We start from the raw sequence: 16994 nt of genomic DNA, 5'->3' as shown, positions 1-16994 counted from the left end.
TCCTTTTGGTAGTACTCCAATTTGACAATTCGTGTTCCTCCTGTGAGGCATTATAATGGCAAGACCCTTTCTCCTAAATAATTACCCAGTCAGTTAGCCAGTTGTACCCCACCTTATTTTTAGGTAGCTGAGTACCCTTAACTGTATTAACCTGGTGTTTAACTGCATTAGGTTAGTGCTTATCCTTGTCTTTCAGACCATATCTCAGATACATGAAAGCTTTTGTACTTCAGTACATTTGAAGCATTTTGCAAATAGGTGGTGGCTGCAGAATTAGTATTTCATTATCGAAGTAATAAGTGAAAATACCAAAGTAACTACAACCAGCACAGAAGCACACCAAGTCCTCATGTATTCTCCCATTTTGACACTGCATGTAAATGTATGAATATAAATACATATAAATATATTATAAATATTTATTTTAGAAATTATATATTATATTGTAATTACATTATGTATGTAAGAGTGTATATAATATGAATATATACTCAGAAGTTTCCCTTCTGAGCATAACCTGCCAAATGGTAATGAAAAAATCCGTTCTATTTATGTAGAATCACAGAATCAATTAGGTTGGAAAAGACCTCCAAGACCATCTAGTCCAACCTATGACTGAACACCACCCAGTCAACTAGCACATGGCACTGAGTGCCATGTCCAGTCTTCTCTTAAACACCTCCAGGGACTGTGACTCCACCACCTCCCTGCGCAGCCCATTCCAATGTCTAATCACTCCTTCTGTGCAGAAATTCCTCCTAATGTCCACATTCAGCCTCCTCTGCTGCGGCTTATATAGGACAACATTTAGATATTTCTGGATGAAAATGGCAGATGTCTATCAACTGTAAGCAAAAAAAGCACAGCTTACAGTGAATTTTTTAATCTGTTTTGCCATAAGGTGTCTACAATGTGGACAAATGGGTAAGAATGGAACAAAGTGAAATTTCTATAGGTTTTTCACAGAAGCATTCATTTCATGGCCTAAGCGTACAGATCATTCCAAGTAGTTTCACAAAACTAATGATTCTGAGAATAAATTGAATAATATTGTTTTATGTGGAACTGCAAGAGAAATGTAAATAAACGGTAAAGATGTAATAATTCAACAGGCTACTAATTGTTAGTCTCCTTAATTTTATAAAGCCCAGTTAAATGAGAAACAATTGTCTTCTAATTCAAAAGATAAAATCTTACTTCCAATTGCATAAGGAACTTGATTGTGAGGCACTGATGTAATTCTCATTCAAGGAGAAAAGTATTAGATAATCATGTTTTAATAAGCAGTCCTGCACCACCTATTGGTCTGTAATTTTCCTAAATACGAAGGATGGTGAACTTAATTTGCATAACATGGTATGACATAGGGCAGAGTTTGTGCAGAGAAGTGATTTAAGCAGTGAATGGGTCAGCCCTAACACGTATCACTAAATAAAACAGCCTAAGTATTCCAAACACAAACTACAACTCCAGATTTTATTGCTGTTCCCATATCTTGCTCTGGAAGGTTCTTTTATAGAACATGAAAAAGAAATTTACAAATAAATACAAAATGACACAGCATCAGCCAAAAATTGTAATATATGATGAGCCTCATAAGATCCATAACTGTTCCACAATGTCTGTAGAAAGCATCTTTAACCTATAAGACTTTAACCTTTAAGACCATGCAATCCCATATACTGTACCATTTTTAGGACCAGACAAGCACAAATTTCTGTACTGAAGCAAAGAAAAAGATTGTTGCTAAAACCCTAGTCAATAGATATAATTGTTAGAAAAAAGGCAAGAAAGGTTGAGAGCCAAGAAAAAAAAAACAAATCAGAAATAAAGACAGCAGAACAGACAGCTTTATATTGATCTACAGGAGCTCTCTGTTGCTATCTACTAATAAACTTTCCTGTAAGTAAATAAAATGCTTCTCTACTACTATATCGCTTGCAGCCCACCAAGAGTGATCCATTGGAGCCAGCCTGCACACATCTGGGCTTTCAGAGAGACAAAGAAAAACACAGGACCATCTAAGAGGGTCAACTGTCTGTAAAAACATTCAGCTGCTACTGTGACTCGTTTAATAGACGAAGGTGAAAAGACATGATATACAAAAAGAAAATGCTGCTGTACTCAGAAAATTAAAATTTTGTTTCAATTCTAAATTTTAAATTGACCAAATGATGGAAAGTTGAATACTGCTAACCCCAAGTTTTTAAACTCTTACGGAAAGCCCACGGTTTGTTAATGCCATGATCATAATCCCATCAGTTTACCAAACTAAAGACACGGCAATAGATATTATTCTTAATTTATCTCTTAGGAAATTTGTTTTTGTATTTTCACACAGTACTTTAAAGGAACCTTTTTCATTTCATTAATTTCAGGAAATATATCCCTTGTCTTAAAACAGTAAGTTTACCTTTAATACAAAAGCAGAATCATTCAAACAGTGACATAAATAATGAAGGTATCTTTGCAATACAATACACTGGTTGCTCAAAAAATTGGTATTTATTATTATATCATTATTTTCTGTAACTATTATCCCATTCAATTTTGAATAAAGCTAAGAGAGATCATTAAAAAATCATGCTGCTGTAACAAGTAGGTTGGTTTACAAAGCAGCAAGGAAAAATACAATTTCATCTTTCAGGATACAGGCCTAATCCTGTACCTGCTTCGCTGTCACCCATCTGGAGAAATGAGTCTACTCCCTTAATTGCCAAGATTTTAAAATACAAAGGCACTTATCTGTACATATTAATTCTCCATTAAAGTTACATTGGTTACATTCTTCACAGTGGTTATATTCTTCTAAGTTATTTAGAAACCTGTATTTTCTATTAAATACTTCTTTCTAAAATAGGTAAATTTATGAAATAAATACTAGAAATAGAGCATCAGAAATGGGATGGGAACTAATGGGATTTGTGGATATAGCTGCTACTAAAATATCACATGCACTTGAAGTGTCTGTCAAATAAAATATGTTGAAACATTTCTCACAGAGATATTCCTGTCCAACTTCAAGCTAATATTTGAAGGACTGTAGCAATTATTTCTTTGGGCTGTATTAACATGCCAGCATGGCCCCATTTTTCATTTTTTACTTCTTGCATCGCATGAGTTTGAATTTTATAAATTCTATAGCCTTACATACACTTCTCATTAGCTATTGTGTTAAGGCACAATACAGGAAGTTTATGATCAAGATGTTTTGACAGATCTGATTACACCAACATGTGTATATATATATATACATATATATACACATATATATATATGTTTCACATTCTCTATATTATAAAATCGAAGGTAGCTAGCACAGCTCACATGCAAAGTGCCCTCTTGTGGTTCCAAGCAGATAAACTCAGAGATCTATGATACATGATATGTTTAAATAGTTTCAGACATGTAACCATGCTGTTTCAGGAAAACAGTATTGATTATTAGTCAGCCTAGAATTTTTCTGGAAGCAAATACTAGTAATGCCATTTCTTTTTCCTATCTGCACGTTCTCTCTGTAGTGGATCATGCCTGAGGCAGACAATACCTGCACTACAGCAATGACACACCTCCTGCGTGTAGCTTTGGCCATTAAAGACATGATTGTCCTGTCCCTTCCTGACACAACTCTTTAGCTATACCAGAAAAAAAAATATTTGGCATTCCTTATTCAAAATGTCTCTTTATACTTTATTTTTCCAATAAAATTAATCTCAGTGAAAGAGAGGTATGCTAGAGTAACTTAATGACAGGTGTTAATTATAAATCAGTTCAAGGGCAGACTAACAGCCTGAAATATTGGAACTTTCCAATATGAACTGGAACTTCCATTCAGTTCTCCTACACAATACTTTCTCTACTTCACTGGGATATGAAACTTTCATTATCAAAGGCAAGAAATCTTCCAAAGTAAAGAATAACCTTGCATTCTCAAGCAAGAGTTGAATCAGCAATCCACCCATTTTGCTTGTCTGTTCATCCTCCAAAAGACCCCAAAGAATTAAAAGGGAGTTTTCTCAAAATGAAAAACTAAACAGTAACACACACAAAAAACCCCCAACAAACAACTCCCCCCCCAATAAATACCTTTTTGGCCTTAGTTTTTTTTTCGTAAGTCTCTGATAATGGTTTTCTTTTTTCCTGAGTGGTGTCTTTGGAGAATAAATATTCAAACTCAGTAGTATCAAGTATATCAGGTTCTTCTAGTGATTCCCATAAAGTTGGCACAGCAGTTTTCCTGCAAAGTGAAAAGTAATAATAAAATTTCCAAACATTTATGATAATAGATATAACTATAATAGATAAAAATCCATGATAGATTTAAAACTCAAAGGAACACAAAGGGCATTCCTCCCCTACAACTTGCTCTTGTAAGGAGTCAAAATATTTTGCTATTTGTTTTAGCTATTAGTTTTAGCTATTTAGTCCATGCCTGCTAGACTATCGAAATGCATTAATTGAATTGTACAGTTCTTTGTACAACAACTGCAGTTTGTGCAAATACATCTCAAGAGATTTCTGCCACTTCAACTAGGATTAGGAGTATTTCAACAGCAGCTTTTTTGAGAAATTCCCAGTAATCTATTTAGATCTACAAAAATAAACAAAACCAACAAACAGTGAACAAACTTTATCCAAGCATATTTTAAGAGCATTTGGAGCAATCTGTATAGGACTTGATTTACTTCATGTTAGCAGATGTTGTATGCTCATATTTATCCCTGTTGCAGCTCTGAGAAACTCCAATAATTATGTGGCTTATATTTTGGGAGCCTAGTCAGTATTCTTCTCCATACAATCAACTGTAAATTTTAAATGTGGATTATCTTTCCTTCTTTTTTTGCCTTCCAAGACCAGATTTAGCTTTGGATCAGTTTGAAACTTGTTTACACAATCCTCTAGTTTTATCTGGATTTGGGGGAAATACTATGTAGTGCTACAAACATCGCACTTCAATTCTGAAAGGGCTTTGTATCAAAATTTCAATGCTTCAGGAAAATATGCGGAACCAAACTGCTGAGGGCTCTTCTTGCCTGTTTATCAATAGAAGGTGAAACGACTTCTTCCAGCAGATGTCACTAAAAGGCAGTGAAATTATTTGCAATTAAAAAAGGTGATGAAAACCACTATAAAATACAAATGGCTGATGTCACTAAACAGATGTAATATGCAACAAAATGGAATACCTATGAATTCAAAAGGTACCTTTTTTTTTTTTCAAATTTAGGATTCTTTTAATACTCAACTGTATGTCTACTATGGTGAATGTTAAGGAATGCCTATTTTTTTCCATTAGCATCTGCTGATGTAGCATATTCTGTGTCACAGGAAACGCTTAGAGCTCCACAGCTTCACTCTCCCTGATATTAGCCATAGTGTCAGCAAAACTGAAGAATGAAGGATTCTTTCTGCAACAAGAAGTCCTGAAGAGCTGCTGATCTGAGCAGCAAACCCTTGAAGAATTTTCCAGTTATAGTACAGACCATGAAAATGCCGAATCATTACATCTGGTGACTAGTAGTTCATCAGAATGCTTAGACCTTATCTTGCAAAAGCTTGGTGAACTAAAAATATTTCAGAAGAAAACAATTTGATTTCAGTGAATCAATAGGAAGAATTAGAGTAAGGTTTATTTATGGACCAACTATTTATTCACTGTGAAAATATTATGCACTAGTAATTTTGGGAAAGTAAAACCAAAATGTTCAAGCTTCCTGCTCCGAAGTATTTCAATATTTTTAATTCTAAAAACCTGAATAAATACGACTAACATTTTATTAATATTTTGTTCCTGTCAACTATTTTATATAAAATATTAACACCTTACAATGCTTTATTATACCAGAATAATGGTACTTTCTCATCAAAATAAATTCAGAGCTGTAAAGTAAAATAAAACTCATATTTAAATACACTTAACTGCAATTACTTACTTTAACAATGTTTAAATGTAATGGAACAATAAAACAAATTATCATTAATAATAATTTTATTAATTTACATATAATTGTTATTGTGATAAACTATGATAAATAATTTCTAATAATTCATAATATAGTCACAGTGTATAATACAGTATACAATATACTGTGTGTATGTATATTACAGTGTATATAATATTGTGACATGTTATGGCTGTAAGTCATATATAACAATATAATTTCATTTATTAGAATGTTTAAATTCAGCATCCTTCAACTGCAGTTATGTTAAAAATAATTTTGAACACAGATAATTATTTGAGCTTAACGATCCAAATAATCATGTAATTTCATTACTTGCACAAGGCAGGACGTGAATTAACGAGCACGTCCTTGTTAAACTAGAAATAGCAGGTGTCACTTAAGCATCCCCCAAAACCACTTTTTTAGCCATCCCTCCTAATGGAGCTCTGTGTTACATTAATAAACATAACAACCAAAACTAGAATCAGTCAAAATCCAAAAGAGCAGCTGAGCAGCGTGTGAAGCCACATACCACTGTGGGAGTAAGGTATGCATGCTGGCCCAGAAAGTGTAAATGGGAGAACTTCTTTTCTCCTGTCAGCTGAACATAAACATAAACAAAAGATTGTGGGATCATTTCAAAAAGCCTGTCCAAAAATTGTTTACTTATGCCTGTTCACCAAATTATCACTTATAAACAAATCAATAAAACAGATGTTTCACAGTAACTTTAGATTTGGTACAACAGAATACGCTATTAGACTGTCGTTATAGAATCATAGAATGGCTAGGGTTGAAGGGACCTTAAAGATCATGTAGTTCCAATGCCCCTGCCATGGACAGGGATACCTTCCACTAGACCAGGTTACTCAGAGCCCCATCCAACCTGGCCTTGAACGCTCCAGGAATGAGACATCAGCAGCTCCTCTGGGCAACCTGTTTCAGTGCCTCACCAACCTCATAGTAAAGAATTTCTTCCTTACATGCCATCTAAATCTATCTCCTCTACCCCTTAGATTCTATTGATATTGGAGGTTGCCCCACCTCAGGTGCAAGACCTTGTACTTGGCCTTGAACTTCCTGGGCTTTACACAGTCCCACTACTCAAGCCTGTCAGGGCCACTCTGGATGGCATCTCTTCCCTCAAGCATATCTAAGATTTTACCCCCGCACTAAAACACAGTAAGATGGGTCATTTTTTTATTTTTTATATCTATTTTTTTTGAAAACTACAGTACTGAGACTTGTCCATAATAGATGCTTCATGTTATAGGTTCCTGAGCCGCCTATATTTACATATATGCTTTACTCTTCCTGCTCAGACAGAATTATACACAGACATTAGGTTCTAGTTTAACTCTTTCTAGAACTGGAATCATAGAGGATGACACAACATAGTTCTCTGAAGACAGTATCACATGAAGTGACTGGAAAGCAAAAATGAAACTAAGTTCTTACGTGACCAAACTTTAACTTCAGTTCTAATTCTAATTCAGATTTAATTAAAAAAAATTAAAATCTTTCTAATCTCTTGGCAACCATTTTGCTTTTTAGTGCTAAATCTAGGAAGGACCCTGTCATTATGGTTATCCATGGAGTACTTGGATTACTGGGGGAAAAAAACCTCAAAAAAATACGGTTTTGTTATGATGCACAAAATTTCCATTTATAATGCATACAATTTTAATTGAATTATAATATTTTAAAATAACTTCCTATGATCTATTTCTAGACTTCAATTTTTTTCTAGATTTTTTTAATAGATTCAATTTTTTTCTTAAAGCATATCAATTCCATGCCTCTACACTGATTTTGTTATACATTCCTAGACTGTTAAATTTTTGTTATTAGGTCTTAAATAGTATACCTTTAATAGCATACCTACCATGACAATTCTAAGTAGCGATTCTAAGTCCAAGTAAATATATTTTACCTGCTATCTTGCAATTGTATCCGTGTCCAGTACAAAGGCTTCATGGGACGGCTAGGTTCAATGGCAGGTTTTCGAGGACCTTGGTTTGAAGATAAAGTGCTATTAAAAAAGAACCCAGGCCCAGGAGGTGGAAGAGGTGGAGGTAACCCAGATCCAGGCAGTGGAGGTGGAATAGGAGGTCCCAGCCCTGGAAGTGGTGGTGGTGGCGGTGGTGGCGGTGCTTGCAAATTCCTACAGCCTTCAGAAAGTGGAGGTGACAGTGGTGGACCAGATCCAAACTGAGATGTCAGTGAAGTTGGACCCATTGGCAAAGGTGGTGGTGGAGGAACTAAACCTGACAGTGAAGATTCAGGAAGGGGTGGCGGAGGAGGAGGAGGTGGTGGTGGTGGAGGAGGCAGCATTTGTTTTGGTTGACAAGATAAGACACTTTCTGAAGACTGTACATTGTAATTGTCCTTATTTTCACTTTGGGTAGAAATACTATGTGACAAAGAAGAAATATTAAGCTTTTTGGGTACTATTTGGTTATTTTTCACAGCTCTGTTATCTTCTTCACTAGGCTTTATGAAAGTTTCTCTGTCAGTCTGTATACATACATTTCGGTATGCCTTTGGTGGGTTATCATCTTCAGTAGAAACACCAATATCCTTTGCTTTTTCATTTCTTCTGTTTAATTTATTATCAAGTTCATTTTTCAGATGTGCAATGGTTTCCTCAAGCTGAGCAGTTGATACAGCATGTTCTCCACGAATATGGAATACCCTGAGTTCAAACTGAGACTGCAGAGCAACAAGAAAAAAAATCCCTTAGTGCAAATATTCTTCTGAAGTGCTAATTTGGTAGCAATTAAAAATCTTCAAATTTAGACTATGTTCTTACATTAAGCAAAGAGAGAAATACTTCACTTTCCTAGTTCTAAATGCCTTTATTGCAAGCTACTACGTAATTTGGCAATTACTTCTCGTTAAAGAAATGTAGGCAGGGTGTGTTTCAAAAAACACATATTTTATGAGTAAATAGCCACAACATCACTTTGGGCAAATTCTAAGTTGTACACTGTCTTTAAGCAGACTTATTGTTTTTTAATTGAATGCAACAATTAATGGTATATTATGGAAAAAGGTACCTTTTTCAAATGTTATCATATTTAATGACATGATTTTATTGACTATTTTGTTTCATAAATACGCCATATAGAGAGAGAGAGTTAACATGTTAGGAAGTAAAAAGTAGATTAAAAACAACAGAAGTCAAAATTCATCCAGAATACAATAAATAAAAAATTAAAATAATTTCTGAATCTATTAAGTGCTATCATCAATTAAATTCACAGGGATATACATAAATTCTTCAAGTTTATCTTTACTGTTAGATTAAAACTTCATTTCTACCAGATATACTTTAATCTACAATTCAAGAAAATAAATCTTAGAACTGAGAGGATCAAAATTTCACTGAATAATTAAGGAAGGAAAAAAAAAAGCCATTTATGTTACCACATATAAGAAAAATATAAAACATTTGGTATAGAAAGATCTCCTTTAAATAATACAATCCAATCCAATCCTGCTATTCCAGATGATTAAATCTCTACAAGCTATTTTCTGTTATGCCATGATACTATCAGGCAGCTGGCTGATGCTATCTTGTTTCTTTGCACGGTTCTTTCAGGATCTCTCTACCCAGGGAAGCCATTTTTCAACAGAAGCTGTAATGAGCTTCGATTTTCCCAAATTCCTGCAGGCACAACAATTTACACATATGAAATTCCCACACAGTGCCTGTCAGAAGTGGCGACACAGCACTTCCTACTTACCATTCCAATTTGGGTATTATGTCGGAGTTCATAGTTTATGGCATTAATTAATATACATTCAAGTAATACATGTATAGTGTAATATATTGGGACTTTATACATACTTTATATATAACAATGCTAGATTAGATATACAAACAATATACATTATTTCTTAGAGCAGTATGATCAGCTTGTATTCTAATAAATTTCCTGAGATAAAGTCTAAAGTAAACACTCTGAAAATACTGGGTACAAAATGCTCCTTTTCTCAACTGGCAAGTGTAAAGGTCAGAAATCAAGTTTAAAGTCTTGCAAAGATAATGAAACAGAGATTTGCATTGGAAACAACCCAATTTCTTTTAGTTTTATAGAAGAATTAGGAAGAATATGTACAACAGAATAGATTTGCTTAGCTTTTTCTTTTCCTGCTGTTATTCTATCAAAGTTTGTTGTCACTCAGCTTTATTATTAGTTCAGTTCAACTATCACAAGATTTTTGGCCATTTGAATTGTTCCGAAGAAATCACCTGTCTCTTTAAACTTGGCATACTGACCCATAAATGAGGTAATAAAGTAAGTTTGCCTTAGGGAATTTAACTGGTTTTTTATCATAGTATTTTGCTCCTATTGGACATCAAAAACTCCCCCATAGAACAATTTACTTTGAACATTAGAGATTTTCCCAGCAGTAAATCTGAGGCCACCTTAAAAACACACTGTAAAACAAGCACAGTATCTAACAAAACTATTTATTACATTTACATGGGCATGAAAGCAACTGTATTAGTATTATAAGCCTTTTCAAATACAGATCTTCAGTCTTTATATTACAATATAAAATTGGTGGTTTTAACTCAAAATTATATTTGAGATGATTGTTTCATGTTTTTTCTTGCTTTTCATTCTTTCATATTTTCAAAATTATTTTCTGTTAATACAGAAAATTTATATTAACAAGAATTAAAGCTAAAGTTATCAAGAACAAAAAAGAAATTCAAGCTCAGTAAAAATAAAACATCGGAAATGTGTGTTGAACATCTCATCAATGTAAAAGATCAATCATGTCCAACTGAGTGCAATAAAAAGAGCAATAAGTAATAAACCAAATTTTTATTTTAATTACTTTTTATCTCAAAATAATTATCTTATTCACCGTAAGTTAAGTAATATTGAAACCTTTTCAGCTTACATACCTAATACTTTCAACAAAAATTTCTAGAATATGTATATTAATATGTACTATTTTTATATATACACATAAATAATGCATATACATTCTTAATAAAGGTCTGTTTCCTGGCAAATGTTTCTTAAAATGAGAGGAAATGCTCTAATATCATATAATGAATCAAATGGAGATTAAACATGATCAGAATATAATAGTTTGGTCACAGCTATTTTAAGCAGAATGAAACTGAAAAAAATTTCAGCACATAACAAGATGTCTGAGGGAGGTAAGGTGTGGGAAGAAGGCTGGAGGGACAGAAGATATGAGAGGGTGGCTGAAAACTACAGCTTGGAAAGCCACCCTATGTATGAATAAACATGATTTATTTCTGAAGAAGGGTAGAGGATTTTGAAACCTGTTAGAGTAAAATGCCTGTATAAATTTCTGTGTGAAGTGAAAAGAAGACATTATGAAGAACAACGTGGGAGATGTTCATCAGTGTGTTTTAGACATAGAGGATAGCAGCTGTTTTCATATGAAAGCTGCATTTGCCACTTTGCTGACTTGTACAGATGCCTAGTTGCTTGCTTCTCAGCAACACTCATTAAAAAAATAGAGATTGTACGGCCAGATTCATCATCAAATAAACTAGTGCAAGGAACACATCTCCACTCCCCTGACCATTTCACTTTCTTGCACCATTAATCTGCTCTTTCAGAGAATGTATCAAATTAAGCCCTCAAGCCTTGGCATGTTGAGGTTCTCTGGCTTTTCTTTGTATCAATGACTCACTCTTGCCAGCCAGGTCCTCTGGCTTTTCTTTGTATCAATGACTCTTATCAGTAGCATTATCGAGTTTTTTTTAGATATTACTCCCTCTTCTGTACACAGACACACAGACAGACAGACAGACACACACACACACACACACACGCACGACTGATACAGCCACTTAAATTTCCATGACAGCAGAGATGTATTTTCTCCAGATTACTTTTACAAATACAATATTAAAGGCAGGTATGTTTCAATAAAAGCTTACTACTATTTTCATATTGCTAGCTTAAAAGAAAATATAAGTATGTAAAACAATGTACTGTTAAGGCCTTAATGTGCTGAAATAAGTTTTCAATCACATATTTGAAAGTACATCCTGAACATCTTAAGGCTGATTCACATAGCAGTATACTACTGAAAAAAGTTGCCTTACTTTGGTACAATCTTTCTTGCATTCATTGCCAATATTAAATATGTAAACAATACTATGCTAGGAAGCTGAAGAACACTGTTAAAATTCAGAATTCATAAAAATTTTATCAGACAAGGAAGCAGTCTGAAAATACATGCTACAATTCAAGAAAGAGAACTGCAGCACACATAGTTACTGAAGGGATCGATCAGTAGTATGGCAATTCTAGGGGAAAAGGATATGCGAAGGACAGCATATCACAGACTGATCGTGAGTCAGCAACTCTGTAGCAGAATATATTAAAAGAATCGTCATATGCAAAAAAGTAATCTTTGTGCTTTATTTGCTATTCAAGCCTCACCAGTGCAGCTGGACTCACAAATTAGTTTCTTTTACTTCTCAAGGTTTGTCTGGTATCTGCCACTGAAACAGGCATGATCCATTTTCCTTGAGTAAAATCAACTCAAGAGAGCAAATGATCCCAGCGGATTTCTCAGACCCCTTAGACACAAACATTTATATATAAGGTCAGAAGGCCTCTATTATCCTCTTCCTAAAAAATAATGGGTAAAAGAAAAGCCACCCCTAAACAAAAAGAAAACACCATACAACAACGAACCCCCCCCACCAACAACAATAAAAAAAGACCCCTCTTACTAAAATACGTGATATTGTCATGGTACAAAGATGATTATGCAAATATTCAAAAATACCGATACACTGTAACCTGGAAAACAAGAGGAGCATTTGGAATGGCTTTCCTGTCTTACACTCAATTCCCCTGCCATGATTCCAGTGCCTTCCTTTTGGCACCTACTACGTAACTTGACATAATACAGAGAAAAAAAGGCAAGATATATTTTCTGAGACAATGCCAACAGCTCAGCCTTGGTTCATTGAAAGCCAGGAAATAAGGAATTTCTTCAAAGGAAGATAAAGTACAAAATTTGAATCACTGTACCGTTACAGTATGAAATGAAAAATCATGTAATTAATCACAAAAGCAAAAGACTAAATCCTCTCATTCAGAATGTAACCTAGAGGTTGTTTAAATGTCTTTGAAATGATAATGTGGATTGACACAGACAAATCTCAATACCAATGTGACAGCTTTTTTCTGTGCTCTGATAAGTGACAGAAAGATTACAGTCTAATTTAATACAGTCAATATAGTCAATTACAGTCAATTAAATGCAATCCACTCAAATATATTTGTTTTGTTACTGCTTTATGTAATGTGATTTTACATGGACAAAAACTTTTCAACCATAACACCGAATTGCTCTGATATGAAAAGCTGTGAAACAATTTGTATGTATGAATATGAGGAAAGTATAAATCTCTACAGCAATCTACATTCAAAAATCAGTTGCTGGCTTGTAATTAGTCATGACTTATTTTCACCATAAATGTTTACAAAAATCCCGAGCAGTTTAACAGTAAAATATATTAAAAAAACAACTCTAAAACACTGTCTAGAGCAAGAAATATGCAGAACTTCACTTTGAAACTAGCAAGTTAATGCTCCACTGTCAATGCCTAATACTTTTTCACCAGTGTTTACAGTGTAATTCTACTCTGAAAAGTGAGTGTGTAAAAATGACACATATTTAATGAACAAAGTTATTCTAGGTATATCAGAGACAGACCTCTTCTTTAATTGAGAAACACACACTTTTACAGGTTTTTACTCTAATTAGTGCGGAAAAACAACATATTAGGAAGAAAGTGAGCTCGATTTTATTCCCTTCTCTGACTTTTATACACTGATTTTTACATCTAATTAGTTACTTATGCCAAGCCAAGAAAATGAAAAAAATGGGAACAAAGAAGACACAAAGTATCTAAGGATATATTTTACAGAAGTGGAAATGTTTGGGGGAGGAGGGATATTAAAAAAAGGAGAAAGAAAAAAAGGAAAAAAAAAGATAAGAATTATGGAGTTGCCGATGAAAAGTATTTTTATAGAGTTCACAGCTTTTTTGTCTTAATAGTATTTTGGCAATCAAGGAAGTGTCCATAGAAAAGAGAGGAAAACCATATTTTTTACAGACGGCCTCTGACTTTTTGGCTTTGTTCACTCTAAGTAATTTCATCTTCAGTTTTTGGAAGAGTTCACACTTTTTATTCTTGTATTGTGTTGACAAAGGAAAAGAAGTCCCTTTTTTTTAAATCTCTGTCCTTGAAAAAACATACATTTGTTTTAAATTTTAACAACAATCAGAGATTTAGCAAAGGATTTCTCCACAGGAAAAAAAAAGTTAAGTCCATGCCAATTTATATTTAAATTCAAAATTCCTCTCTAACAAATACTTCATCAAACATAACAGTTAAATATGGTATATTACCATTTTCAAGGGTATGCAGTAAGGATTGTTCTTACACCTCACAGTAAAAAAGTAATAACTGACCATTCTCAAACATTCACAGAACTGTAAATATTTGTGTAGGCAATGTATACAAAGTCCAGTTCTCTAATTTAAAAATATTAAATACATATAGAGGAAATGTAGCAAAAGTAGTTGTGGGAAATTTGACCATGGCAGGTATACAGAACACTGTTTTGCTATATATTTTTGAATATTTAGTAATTTAACAACTATTGGCATTTATGCAGTTGAGAAAGAAATACAGTATTGTAGCTAGCAATTTTGAAATATAAAATTATTGGCATAGCACGTAATTAAAATATACCTACTTACACTGCAACATAGACATGTTTTTTTAAATATCATGTGCATTATTTCTTATATATAGGCCTACAAATTACTTAAAATTCACATAACATTTTAAGCACTAATTCACTTCAAGTTTGATAATTTAAATATTTACTCTGAAAATATATATCATGTTTAGAAAAAAAAAGTAAGTAAATGAACAACTGAATGAGTGTGCGAGAAAGAAATACATTCAATACAAATAGACATTTATAGGCAGTCTAAGGAAAAATTACTTTTGAGAAATGCTCCATTTCATACTCCATCTGCTCTTACTTCTAGTGTTTTCTTATCCTTTGTTAGAAAAACTTCAAAACCAGCAAACTGCCCTTCTCTGAATACAAAAAATCAATGAGAAACTGAAGGTATTAACAGAATGATACCTGCTTTCTACTGCAAGAACATTCAAATCAAGCATGTAATTTTTATAGTGAGTGTTTAAATTAACATATCCTTACATTTTCTTGACCTTTTTTTTCTAATATTCTTTCAATTCACTGTTCCAGTTTCACTCAAAACTATTCTGGATATAGCCAGTAACATGTTCATGCCATTTCCGAATTAGTTTGCATTTATAACACATTTTGAATACTTCTTTTATATAGACTCAGTCCTGCAGACAAACTTAAAATACATTTATTAACACCTTCAGCTATTCTTCACTCTCCTCCCTCCTAGTGTGTCTCCTTCCTCCTAGTATGTCAGTTGTATTACCCCTTTGCTTTGTTCCCTTAACTTCTTCCCCAGTGCTGTTTTTATCTTTGTCTTTCCCATTTCATCTTCTACGCATATTCAACTGTATACTACATAGAAAATGTGTCACCGAAATTACCATTTTCATTAGAGGCTTGTTGACATTCTTCTCTTTTTTTTTGTGTTACTATAAATTTATTCTTCTCCTAAATTAAATGCCATTCTTCAACAATTTGATTCTTTATATATGCTTTCTGTCTTCCTCCTCTTCACCATTTTTCAAGACCCAGAATCTAAAATAGCCATAACATCCTTTCAGTTGCAAAGCCTGTGTGCCTGTCTCCAACATGAATTGCCTTTCAGAAGATTTGCAAGCTTTTGGCCAGTGCATTTGTACTTCTTGAGTCTAGTGCGTCTATGAAGACAATGAATAAGAAATAGCTGGGGGTTTTGTTTGTTTGTTTGGCTTTTTTTTAATATATGTACCATGAGCTTATAAAAAAACCCAAATAAATCCACAACTGCAACTTATTAAGTCTGCTGACAGTGGAATACAGTGGGAGTGGGAACTAAATCAGGCACACGCTGTGATTCTTGGGATGTCCTGTTCTGGGCCACGAGTTGGACTCGATGACCCTGATGGTTCCCTTCCAACTCAGCTTATTCTATGATTCTTTCTCATTAGTGCTAAGCTTTCAGTGACCACATAGGCAAAAGGTAACAAACACACCTTCATTTTTATCACTATTGGAAGAGTATGAATAGCCCTGCAAAGCAGATCTATGGCACAAGGACACTGTAGATGTTTTCTGACCAGGACTATGCATTTCAAGAGACTATTCTGTACGAGATACAAACCACTCCTTACATTACAGACAGACTGCACAAAGTCCTATATTCTTCTAAGCTCCAGCATTTCCTCCTCCAGCTCTTTGTGGACCTTCGATTCTCTCCTAATGTTCTGTACTCTTTTCCTCTCTCCTCACAGAGTGATTCCCAGATTGCCTTAAAGTTTGCTTTCCTCATCCTGATTGCTTTACGTCTGCTCTGTAAATGTTTTCATCAACTTACAATAATCTAGGTTTTCTTTCCTTCACATATACATATCTTCCCTTCAGTCCGTTCCCTGTTAAGAACTACCATCCAGCCATTTTAGATTACACAAATTAACTTGGAGAATACTGTTATACAATGCATAGCTCACAACAGCTCATCTCTAGTACTTCTTTTCCTACAGCCGTCCTACATACATGTCACTTTATTCAGATCAACCCCCTTAATAAGGGTACATCCCTCCTCCTCTCCATAACTTCTAATAAAACAATTAGATGTGCCCTTGAAATTTCTTGGTAATCTCTCAAGATCCTGCAAACATTATGAATCCAAATATAGGGAAGAGTATCTCTATTAATGTCAATTGTACTCCACAGCATACTCCACATTTGTGGATCCTATTGTGTCCACTTCAGCACCTGCTACATTATGTACTCTATTGTGGAACCTCAGTGCCCACAGAGAAATCTCACTGGAATCTAAATTATTGTATCTGAC

General features: G+C 34.0%; 1 protein-coding gene across 2 annotated transcripts in view; it reads right to left on the bottom strand.

Moving 5' to 3' along the window:
- LOC113981484 (formin-like) overlaps positions 1 to 16994 on the bottom strand; it is a 132642-nt gene that overhangs the window by 78040 nt on the left and 37608 nt on the right. For both annotated transcript variants that reach the window (XM_027708895.1, XM_027708901.1), the window contains 2 exons: positions 7879 to 8657; positions 4087 to 4237 (listed from right to left, as the gene is read on the bottom strand). In XM_027708895.1, coding sequence (XP_027564696.1) covers positions 4087 to 4237; positions 7879 to 8657 — 930 coding nt within the window. The remainder of the gene's footprint in view (positions 1 to 4086; positions 4238 to 7878; positions 8658 to 16994) is intronic.

This window comes from Neopelma chrysocephalum, unplaced genomic scaffold (assembly GCF_003984885.1).
Source record: "Neopelma chrysocephalum unplaced genomic scaffold, ASM398488v2 Primary Assembly neopelma1_24, whole genome shotgun sequence".
In the NCBI taxonomy this organism is placed as follows: domain Eukaryota; kingdom Metazoa; phylum Chordata; class Aves; order Passeriformes; family Pipridae; genus Neopelma; species Neopelma chrysocephalum.
Note: the sequence above shows the minus strand (reverse complement) of the source record. Positions and strands in the feature narration are given on the sequence as shown.